Source organism: Oryctolagus cuniculus, chromosome 1 (assembly GCF_964237555.1).
Source record: "Oryctolagus cuniculus chromosome 1, mOryCun1.1, whole genome shotgun sequence".
In the NCBI taxonomy this organism is placed as follows: Eukaryota; Metazoa; Chordata; class Mammalia; order Lagomorpha; family Leporidae; genus Oryctolagus; species Oryctolagus cuniculus.
The window spans coordinates 180,574,079-180,586,318 of NC_091432.1; the positions used below are offsets into that span (position 1 = coordinate 180,574,079).

Genomic DNA, 12,240 nt, shown 5'->3' on the forward strand with positions numbered 1-12,240 from the left:
GTTAATTGATAAATACAAAATGCATGGTCATGGAATTGATTGGGTAGCAAAGAACTGCCCTGCAGATCTTTTCATTTGGTTTGTCACACATCTGCAGGGAACTTTGTAAGACCCAAATCGTTTCAGCTAAAGATCAGCTTGGCTGCTTTTTTTCTTAGCAAGTTTGATAGATGCTTGTGATTATCTGTTCAATAACCCATTGAGGAATAAATAGGTTGATGAAGTAGCAATCTTCTAGCTAGGTAGCATTTTAGATCCATTATCAACGGGAAATGATTATTGTGTGATGTTATTGTCCCTTAGAACTTTCAAAAGGAAAATGTTAGTGATTGGGTAGTTATAAAATGATTTATATAATAGAAAAAGCACTGAGGTTGAAATTAGATTGGATTCTTGCATCAGTACTCCCCAGGTACATGGCCTTTGGTAAGTTGTCTGACTCTTCTGAGCCACAATTTCTCCTTTGAAAATGAGACCCTACATGTCAGAGAATGAATATGAAATTACATTAGATGATTGTGAAAATGCTTAGAACCTGTAATAGACCTTTTTAAAGGAAGCTATAATAATTCTGCCTTTGTGGTTATTTTCTGCAGAAAGTGAGTGAGAAGGTTGGAGGAGCAGAAGGAACCAAGCTAGATGACGACTTCAAGGAGATGGAGAGGGTGAGTCCTCACTGCTTTGAACTTCACTGTGATGTAACACCGCACTGTAAGAAGACAACAGGGAGGGAGGGGGCATGGGAATTCCCCACTGGCATTTGGGACTATGTTTTGTTACTTTAAAAAGTGGTCTCCATTTATATTTATATATATATATATATACACACACACACACACACACACACGTATAATATGCAGATATAATATGCATCTTTTTGTGAAAAAGCTATATAGATAGATAGAGCTTAAAATAGCAAATGGAAAATGTCCTATCTTTCCTTTTTGCTATTGTGAAAATGAAGACTCTGGATGAATTGCCGTTATGCATTTTTCCTGGGGCTTTTAACCCAGTTCTCCAAAGAAGGGAAGCCTAGAGCTCTTGGACTTGAAGTAAGGTGGAAAGAAAGAGGAGAAGTTAGACAATGATGTCCTGAATTTTTTCTGGAGAGTTGGAGTCACTGTCTGGCTTTGGAGGGCATGCTGACAGGACAGTGCCAACCAGAGGCAAAAGCTATTGAGAAAAGAATGCCATTTTGGAGCCTAACTCTAGCCCAAACTCCTCTTTTACCACTTGTTGCCCAAGTCCATTTATTTCATGGGATTGGCGCTGTGGCATGGTAGGCTAAGACTCTGCTTGTGGCACCACTATCCCATATAATCATCGTGTCCTGGCTGCTCCTCTTCCAATCCACACCTCTGCTGTTGCCTGGGAAAGCAGTGGAAGATGGACCAAGTGCTTAGGCCCCTGAATTCATATGACCTGGAAGAAGCTCCTGGCTTCAGATTGGCTCAGCTCCAGCCATTGCAGCCATATGGGGAGTGAACCAGAGGATGGAGGATCTCTCTCTCTGTCTCTTCCTCTCTCTCTCTCTCTAATGCTACCTCTCAAATAAATAAATAAAATATTTCTTAAAACCAGTCCATTTATTTCTTAGAGACTGACTTTTTTAAATGTAAAATAATTATATTAATACTTGGGAAATTTTTTTATCAGGGCTTACAAATAATGTAAATCTAATATTCAGCTATGAAGAGTAAAGATTTTTAACAAGAGTGGAAGTGATGAACAAAATATCTTGTTTCATTTCTCTTGAGACAGAAGCAATTTCTCTTTTGCTTTTCTTTCACTTTGAGGCTGTAGGCTTATGATGAAGAATGTGCACTGAGTTGTGCAGAGAAATATTTTAGGTGTCAAATTGCTGGTGGGTAATGGATTTGGAGTTGAAATCCTACACTTGAATAGAAGGAGCTGTTGTGAACCTAGAAAACATATTTAAGCATTAATAAGAGTGTTGCTTTTTATATGTAATTATTCAATGCAATTTCTTCTTTATATTTTGATTTGGTACCACCAGAAATTTTTTAGGGACCTTATATTTTTGCTTGGTCCATAGCCATTCCTATGGGCTGCCTCCTTTTTGCTATGACAGTGTGAAAAGCCAAACAAAGAAAATTCCTAGATGTTTTCTGCCTTGTTTAAAATTTTTTTCTTCTACTGAGTTTGTTGATGAATAAATATTTGCTCTGTGCCTTCTATGAGTCAGGCATGTAGGATTCAAGCAAGTTTCCTGAGTATGTGAAGTTCTGGTCTAATGGGGATGACAGGGTGGCAGAGCTAACCAAGAATGATGCCTGGAGCAAAGGGAGATTAACACCCCTCTCCCCTGCCACCACACACACCATACACCAGCACCACCATCAGGGTAGCCAGGGAAAACCTTCCTGGTATTTAAGTGCAGATGTGGAGGAACAATAACAGCAGAAAATGGTTGGTTTCTGTTCCAGGAAACAGCATGCAAGCAGGCTACAGAAAATACTTGAGCCCCTGAGAAAAAAGATGAGTTGCCAGGAAGCAGGGGTCTTGTGAAATGAGACTGCGTAACATTGATCAAGGTGGTCACTGGTTAAGTTCTTGATGTTAGCCTTGCCGCGATTCTCAGTGGTGAGGAGATTTGATACTGGAGCCCTGAGTCCCAGCCAGAAATCTTAGAAGCCAGCCTATTACAACCTAATGCCCAACAGCCACTTGCCCCAGCCGGACTGAAATGTATGTTGGTCCTTAACTTCTCATCTCTGAATGTTTCTGAGTGCCACCTGATCTTCAGCCAAAACTGGTATCCACTGATCATGATTGTGAAAGTAATATTCGGCCCATCTGTCTTCTATAGCGTCGGCATCTGAGTCTCCAGACTTGGTGCTGACAACCACAGTCCTCATGATACTGCAGCTCCTCACTCCTCATTACCAGCAGCCCTATGGGGCTGTTAATTTGTACCAGCTGCTGTCTATGCCCAGGCCACCTTGGTCCTCGCTCATCCTTTGATGTCACCTGTCCCTTCCGCTTGTCCTCAGGGGCATGTATAGTGTGCTGTCCAGCCATTGCCATGTCAGTGATGATAGGTTAGGCAGGTATTAGGAATTTGAAACTGAGTACGAGGAGTCAGAATTTTCAACTTGCTTTTAACGTCCATGGGTTTTAAAGCAATAAGCTAGGAAGCTTACTGTCTAAGCAAAGACAAACTATGTTTCTTAAATGAGACTTTAAAAGTAGGAATTTCATAGAACATAGAATTTATCAGTGAGCAGCTAATTAGAACTTTGGAGACCCATTTCACTATAAAATCCATGTTAATCTCATTTTGCAGAATGATTGAAATAAAAGAGGATCTTGCATCTACTCTGCTTTGAGGAAATGGCCACAAACATCCCCCTGAGCCTTAAGCTAGAGCTTATTTTTCCTGTTTTGTAAAACAGTTTTCCGCAGTTGAATTCTGATTGTTTGAAGAGCATATTCATGATTCTGTATTTGGGTTTATATCTAAGTAAATTGAGAGATTTCAGTGCAATGTGGAAATTGTTTTATTCCATACATCTTTTTTTTTTATCTGTGTCTCTACTGCCAATTTTACTCTCTCCACCTGTGCTAAATTTTCATGAAAGGTCAGAGATTTCTGTGGTGTTTGCAAACTACTTTCTCTGGGTTTAGAATTGCAAATACTTTGTTTCCTGTTAATTTGTTGATATTTGTGTTCAGTTTCCTAATCCTGTAGAATAATCACCTTCATAGTTGTCTTTCTGTTCATCTGGTGTTTAGTGAAGACAGATCTTTGTTCAGCTGGAGTCTCATGGATGCAAGTAGACAACAAAATGAAATCAAGTAGTGTTTTTCCTCAAGCAGGAGACTGAAAGAGAGCGGTAGTTTCCTCTGGGGATTCCGAGTCAGCCAGTCTCCTGCTGAGCGACAGGGAAATTGTGTCTGCCTCCTGGCCCTCAGAGCCCACCTCTCTCAAAGCAGATTTGGTAGAATTCTGTGGCTGTAGGGTCCCTGGAGGAACCCTGCCCATGATGACATCTCTCCTTCTCTTAAGTGCCTTGCGTAGAATGGTTTTTGGTTTTATTTATTTGTTTGTTTATTTGTCTGTTTATTTCAAGAGGCAGAAACACAGAGAGAGCTCCCATCTACTAGCTCATTCCCAAAATATCCTCAACAGCCAACAGTGAGGCTGGTCAGAGCTGGGAGCGGCAAACTCAATCCAGGTCTCCCATGTAGCTGGTTGGGATCCAGCTATTTGAGCCATCATTGCAACCTCCCAGGTTGTGCGTTATTAGGAAACTGTTGTCAAGAGATGGAGCTGGGAATTGATCTCAGGTATTGTGATGTGGGACATGGACACCCTCACATGTATCTTAACTGCTGGACTAAATGCCATTGCTGGTTTTAGTTTTAGATGCTATTGCCTGGCTTATGGACTTCATTAAACATGGGCTAAATATCTTACAGACGGTGCAGACACTGGGTGAATTTGTTATTTTAAAAGTAAAGTTTGTTTGCTTTTTTTTTAATTAATAAGAAGTTCTGGAATTTAAGGGATATCTGGTTTCTTTTGAAATTTTTTCAGTTGCTGAAATGATTGTGTATAAACACACATACACACACAGAGAAACTGTGTATTTTCCTGGTGTGTGTATAGTGATTATTCATTCATTCACTTGGTAAACTTGTAAATGCTTCCAGTTCCAGGCTCTGTGCTGGTATCGGGAATGCAAGGTTGATTAAGTCCCAGTACCTGGATCATGGGGCTTCTGGAAGTCCCTGTTCCTGCCTCCAAGGAGCTTCTCTTTTTGATGGAAAAAACAGGCACATAAATGAACTTATAGGAAATGGTGCTTGGTGCCCTGGGGAGGATTCTTGCAGAGTACCTGGAAGAGATGCCTAACTCAGGCTGGGCAGATCATCAGTGAAGCCTCCTAGAGGAGAAAGTGCCTGAACTGAATCCTGAAATCTTCTCTCATCCCTGTGTTCATGGATAATCTGGAATTCAAGTTAAGGCGTACAGGATCTCTTTTTGCAGGCCAAAAAGTATCCCGAGAAATCTCTGTGTGTATAAGAAGGGGTCTTAGTTTCTAGAAGAAAGGGTCCATGGAAACATGCATATAGGCTTTTTAATGAAAACAGAATTATTCTCAAGGAACAGCATACAGTTTTAAGAAAAGTAAGATGTTAAGAGGACAGAATGACGGTCCACGTGAAAGTGAGAGAGAACATCGCTGGCACAGTCAGGTGTGGGAAAGCGTCCATGGTGTTGTTATTGTCATGTGCCTGATTAGTCATTGGTGGACAGGATTCATCCTTCTATCCAACCCCAAGTGTTTGATCCAGAATTAATAGTAGAAACCACGGAGAGAGAGATTGCAGCTCAGTATAAGAAGGAACATCAGGCTGTCAGAGTTTGTGTGTGTGTGTGTGTGTGTGTGTGTGTGTGTGTGTTTAAACATCAGGAATAATTGAATTCCCTGTCAGTGCTCACGTTCAGATGGAGGCTAAACGTCACATGAAGTCTGCTAGTTGTCTTATTTCCTGGCACGTACTTTGTTACTAATGATGTTGCTTTTTAGTGATGTCACTCTTTCCTGGGTTCCAGTGATCTCCCTGGGGAGAAGAGTACATTTCCAGCCTGCATGCTCGGAGTAACACACATACAGTGTGTGCCCAAGGATGTCTGCTATGTCTGTGGATGTCTTCTTCATGGTGTGGTGGTGAAGGAGATGTGGGTCACTGTGCTGAGACCCTTACCTGCTGGGTAGAGCAGTTAGAAGAGCCAGAGTCCCAGACAAGATGAGCTTTAAAGATATCTTTCTGCTTGGCTTCAGATCCTGTGAAGCCACACTTTCTCTTAGTTAAATGCTTATAGTGTGTTTCCCCAAATGGGCAGTGGCCGGAACTGAGCCAGATTGAAGTCAGGAGCCAGGAGGTTCTTCCAGGTCTCCCACGTGGGCCCAGCCCCTTGGGCAATCTTCAGCTGCTTTCCGAGGCACATTAACAGAGAGCTGGATCAGAACTGGAGCAGCCAGGAATCAAACTGGCACCCATATGGGATGCTGGCGCTCCAGGCAGTGGCTTAACCCACTGTGCCACAGCTCCAGCACTCAGGTGTGCATTCTTTTTTTTTTTCTTTCTTTTACAGGCAGAGTGGACAGTGAGAGAGAGAGACAGAGAGAAAGGTCTTCCTTTGGCATTGGTTCACCCTCCAGTGGCCACCACAGCCGGCACACTGTGGCCGGCACACCGCGCTGATCCGCAGCCAGGAGCCAGGTGCTTCTCTTGGTCTCCCATGGGGTGCAGGGCCCAAGCAGTTGGGCCATCCTCCACTGCACTCCCTGGCCACAGCAGAGAGCTGGCCTGGAAGAGGGGCAACCGGGACAGAATCTGGCGCCCCGACCGGACTAGAACCTGGTGTGCTGACGCCGCAGGCGGAGGATTAGCCTATTGAGCCGTGGCGCCGGCCAGGTGTGCATTCTTAATAGTTATATTTACTTAACTTTGGTGGTAGAAAGATTAAGAATTAGCAAGGAGTTTAGACATACGATATTTTAGTACATTTTTGTCATGTAACTACTAGGAGTTACTCCAGATCCAAGTAAACGATTCATTAATGTACCATTGACTACTCAGTCTGTAAACTGTGTTCCCTTTGTGGTATCTAATGTGTTCTTAAACTTATTCTATTTTCCCATGACAGCATATGTACAGGAGGTATATAGTGCAGTATCAGATAGAAATACACTGTTCAGCCCTGTCGCTACTGCACAAAGCGTGCCATGTGGCTTACATGCGCTTCCACCTAAGTTCAGGAAACACTGACTTAGACCTTCTCTAGTTCAGGTGCCTCTGGGACACTCACTCCCTTTCTGGTCTATTCACTGCCTTGGGATTCTCCAGTACATTTTCTCTGGAGAATGAGACAGTTGGTAACCCAAAGAGTATCATTTGTGGATTCAGCCTGGAACACCTTACAAAGCTAGCACCTTAGCACAGACATAGACACACTTTTCGGTCAGTATTTTGGGCTTTTAATGACTGAGGGCCTCTGAGGTTTTTGTTTCAACTCCTTGCCCATGCTGTTGAATCAAAAAAGCAACCACTGACGTTGCTTAAATGAATGAACATGGCTGTATTCCAATTAAACTTAAGGAAAATGAGTTTCATATAATTTGTATGTGTTATGAAACAGTAAAATTTTTGTGGACATTTTCAAGCACTTAAAAATGTAAGGCCGGCGCCGCGGCTCACTAGGCTAATCCTCCGCCTAGCGGCACCGGCACACCGGGTTCTAGTCCCGGTCGGGGCGCTGGATTCTGTCCCGGTTGCCTCTCTTCCAGGCCAGTCCTCTGCTGTGGCCAGGGAGTGCAGTGGAGGATGGCCCAGGTGCTTGGGCCCTGCACCCCATGGGAGACCAGGAAAAGCACATGGCTCCTGTCTCCTGCTATCAGATCAGCGCCTTGCATGGGCCGCAGCGCGCCGGCTGTGGTGGCCATTGGAGGGTGAACCAACGGCAAAGGAAGACCTTTCTCTCTGTCTCTCTCTCACTGTCCACTCTGCCTGTAAAAAAAAAAAATGTAAAAGTAGGTAGTGGCCCAGAATTGGTCTATAGTTTGCCAACTTCTGACTTAGCATGAAGGGAAAAATGTTACAAGTAAAGCAGGTTGAATAAGCTGCTTTTCTCCCATACAAAGAGATACATTTGACCAAATTCCTCTGACTCTAAAGTATTGAGAGCTATTAAAATCTTGGTATTGAGAAAATTGAAGCAAAATGATGAGCATATGTGCTTAAATTTTTTTCTCAATGCCGAGGCAGAGCAATAGAGTTGGGCTTAGTGGTGAAGTGAGAGATCTTCCAACTGCTGATTCAGTCCCCTTATGGCCACAGCAGCCAGGACTGGGCCAGGAACTGCATCTGGGTCTCCCACCTGTGTAGCAAGGACGTAAGCACTTTGGTCATCATCTGCTGCCTTCACAGGCAGTTTTCAGGAAGCTGGATGGGAAGCAGGGCATCTAGGACAAGAGTCAGATTTCTGATAAAAGATGCCAGCATCTCTTCTCGCAGCTTAACCTGCTGCATCACAACTCCAGCTCCTACAATTTTGCTTTCAGAAAAATTGTTAATTCTCATGGAAATGTTTATTTCCTAAACAATGGCTGTATTTATGTACAAGGTGTGTTAGCCAACTTTTTGTTACTTTAACAAATACACCAAGAGGATCCTCTTGGGAAGGAAAAGATATATTTTGGCTTGCAGATGAGAGATTCACAGTTCAAGGTTGGTGGCCCAGTCATAAGGGCATTTGGTGGAGGCTGACAGTTGCAGACCGTGTGCAGAGGAACAACACATGTTAAGCCAAGTAGCAGGACACACAGGAAAATGCCTTCGAAGGGCAGACCCTTCCAGAGGCCATAATTAGATCAAGTCTTCACCTTTAATTTTTCCACCCTTAACATAGACTGCATGGTTTAACATGTGCATGAGCTTGTGGAACCATGTCCTATTCAATCATAACATCAAATAGTTCATTCAAAATTCATATTATTAACAAAAAGTAGGGGTAGTTTTTTTTTTTTTTTAAGTTGCCAAAATATGGGGCGGGGTGGGATGGACGAAAGATAGTGGATTAGGAAGTGGCATGCTTTGCTGGGTTAGGGATAAACAGTGAAGAGAAAAGCATATGAGGTGCATTCTCAGTGGAGAATTGGAAAGAAAACTGCCTGGAAAGCCCCACAGGAGGTGGTGTAATGGCGTGAAGCTGTGTGGAGGGTGCAGACACATGCAGAACAAGGGCCAGTGCAGGGGGCAGAGAGTCAGAGTGGGAAGCAGTTTGGAGATGAAGGTGAAGCCAGACTGTAACAACGTGTGGTGATAGAGCCAGAGGGAGAGCATGGTGTGGGTCTGGACTGGAGCTCTGGAGGCTGGTGGTTGCTGGTGGTTGCCCATGGACCCAGCAGAAGTTAAAGCTTGATGTTTGATTCCCCCAGTCTCTCTAAAACAGAGCCCACTGTCTGGCTGAGAGAGGGTGGCTACCATTTTGGAGTAGGGCAGCGGCTATGGAAGCCTCTGGGCATGTGCATAGCAGTTGACTGAGATGGGAAACCTGATTGGCAATTGGCAGTGGTGAGCAGGCAGCAATGTTCTGCTAGTAGCATTAGCTCTAGCTTTAGTGTGTGTGTGTGTGTGTGTGTGCACGCGTGCGCGTGCCTATGTGAGATCCAGAGATTCTAGAGGAGGAAACGGTCTGTAGTCTCCACTGACTTTGAGCTTGGCTGGGAGGTGGCTGGATAGCTACATGGGATGGAGGGGCAACTGCACCCGAAGCCTCTCAGAGTCAAAACACCTAGGCGAAGCTGTCTCAGGGGATATCCACCTCTCTGTTGATGGACAGACTGGCAGGGTGAAAAGAAACTTCTAGATCTGGTGACTGTGGGAGCCTTGTGTGCTGAGACCTTGGGAATCAGTGGTTACATGAGAAAGTGTAGGTGAAGCTGGGTATTGAATTCTACCATACCCAACTTGGGTGTTACCCTGGAAACTTGCCCCACCCTAGACATTGACTAAAGATCCCTGGCCACACCCATCACATACCTCTTGGTATTCACTTAAAGAGCAGACATTCCACTAAGCCACAGAAAACATAGCCCAAAGACAAAAGCCATCAGAAGAAAAAAAAAATCTATTCCACAAATGTCTACAAATAAGTGCAGAAATTCAAGAACCAAGAATAAGGAAGACACTATGACCCCCCTCCCAAAGGAACACAACAAAATTTTAATGTTAGAATGTAAAGATGAAGAGATTGAGGAAATGCCAGAAATAGAATTCAAAAAATTAATCATAGGATTACTGAAAAGCAGTCAGAAGCAAATCCACAAACTAAAGGAAACCATATAAGACATGAATTAAATTTTTGCCATGAAATTGAGATTTTAAAGAAAAATCAAAAGGAAATATTAGAAATGAAGAATTCAATACATCGAATAAAAAATGCAGTGAAAAGTCTACACAGCAGCCTTGGTGAAGCAGAAGAAAGAATAACTTAACTAGAAGACAAATCTTTGGAAATCTTAGACAGAAAAAAAAAGGCAAGAAGAAAATACAAAACTTAAAAACAGTGTTGGAGATCTATAGGACACTATCAACACAACATGAGGATCTTAGGAGTTCCTCAAGGTGTGGAAATAGAGAATAGACTAGAAAGCCTACTTAGTGAAATAATTACAGAAAACTTTTCTAATTTGGAGAAAGAAAGGGACATCCAAGTATAGGAAGCACATAAAACTCCTATTAGACATGACCAGAAAAGATGTTCACCATGACACATTGTTGTTAAACTTTGCACAGTTAAACATAAAGAAAAGATTCTAAAATGTTAACAAGAGAAATGCCAGATTACTTTCAGAGAATCTGCAATCAGAATCACAGCAGACTTCTCATCAGAAACCTTACAGGCTAGAAGGGAATGGTGAGATATAGTCCAAGTCTTTAAAGTTGCTAAAAGGGCCGGCACTGTGGCGTAGTGGGTAAAGCCACTTCGTGCAGTGCCAGCATCCCATGTTGGTGCCGGTTCGAGTCCCAGTTGCGCCACTTCCTATCCAGCGTTCTGCTAGAGCTTGGGAAAGCAGTGGAAGATGGACCAAGTCTTTGGGCCCCTGCACCCATGTGGGAGACCTGGAAGAAGCTCCTGGCTCCGGATCAGCGCAGCTCTAGCCATTGCAGTCATTTGGGGAGTGAACCAGTCCATGAAAGACCTCTCTCTCTCTGCCTCTCCTTCTCTCTGTGTGTAACTTTGACTTTCAAATAAATCTTTAAAAAAGGTTGCTAAAATAACCATTAATTCCATTTTTTTCTCAACTTTTTTGTACCCATGTATATTTTTAGTTTTTGTCTCCTCTAGACAGCTTTCTCTGAGGGTTCCCATCCCAACACCAAGCGAGTTTAGTTGAAGATGGATGCCCAGGAATGCACAGAAATAGAATTTGTAATTTAGGATGCATCAAAAATTTGTTTTCAAGTTATTAGAAAATTTGAGCATTGAGGAAATCAACAGCTATGTGTTGTAAGTTTAATCTTAAACTGTTCTCAAATTGGAATAACCTTTTGCCGGGTATAATAAATTATTTCGGTGGAAATCATCTTCATGTTAATTTTACCAGTCCTGTTAATAAGAGAATATGTACTTGGATACTTCCAGGTTAGGTATATATACAATTTTCCTAGGAAGTGCCCAACAAGAGGCATTAAGGGTCCTCAGAGCACGACAGAGCATAGTTTAATAAGGAGCATCCTGGACATTGTTACTGAGGACAAAGATGGAGAGAAATGGAGACATTGATCAGTCTCTCACTGGCATGTGACTTCAGAGTGACAAATGGTCTGGGACAATGCAAATTGTTCCTCTGGCACTCTTTCCTAGAAACCCTTTGATCTGTGACCTTAGTTCAAAACTCAGTTATCTGATTTCAGGGAGCTCATTTTCCTTTTCATATTCCTTAATCCCTGTAACACAGTCAGCATGAGACCCGTGCCATCCTCTTGTCACACACAGACAATGGATTTTCACAGTGTTTGTTCTGTGCAAAACTCTAAATCCATTTCCCATGACTTGAGTGCATAGTGGTTGACTGACATTTTGATAATATAGGAGAATCTCCATTATCCACAGGAGATATATTCCATGACTCACCGTGGATGTCTGAGACCATGGATAGCACCAAACTCCATATGTACTGTTTTATTCCTAAGCATAAATACCTACTGTAAATTTTTCTTTATAAATAGGCACAGTAAAAGATTAACAACAATAACTAATAATTAAATGGAACCATTATAACAAGTGCTATAATAAAAATTATGTGAATATTATCTCTAGCAAAAATATCTTAATACACTATGTTCACCCATCCTCTTGTGATTATGTGAGATGACACAATACCTGTCTGATGATATGAAGGGAACTGAGTGATGTAGGCATTGTGACATGACATAATGACCTTTTAACAGTTGAGTTAGAATGAGCTGTAGGGGCAGGCATTGTTCTGCAGCTTGGGAAGCTTGTGTCCCACATCAGAGTGCCAGTTCAAGTCCCAGCTGCTCTACTTCCAGTCAAGCTTCCTGCTAAGGTGCCTGGGAAGGCGGTATATGATGGCCCAAGTAATTGTGTCCCTGCCACCCATGTTGGAGAACTGAATGCAATTCTGTGCCCTTAACTTTGATCTCGCCCAGCCCTGGCTGTTGTGGCTGCTTGGGGAG

General features: G+C 42.8%; 1 protein-coding gene across 1 annotated transcript in view; it reads left to right on the forward strand.

Moving 5' to 3' along the window:
• Positions 1–596: 596 nt before the first annotated feature.
• The window catches only part of SH3GL2 (SH3 domain containing GRB2 like 2, endophilin A1), a gene marked incomplete at its 5' end in the record, with an annotated part of 59,864 nt that continues 48,220 nt past the window's right edge, over positions 597–12,240 (forward strand). Inside the window, 1 exon segment of the mRNA NM_001329079.1 lies at positions 597–665. Within this exon segment, the coding sequence (NP_001316008.1) occupies positions 597–665 (69 nt within the window).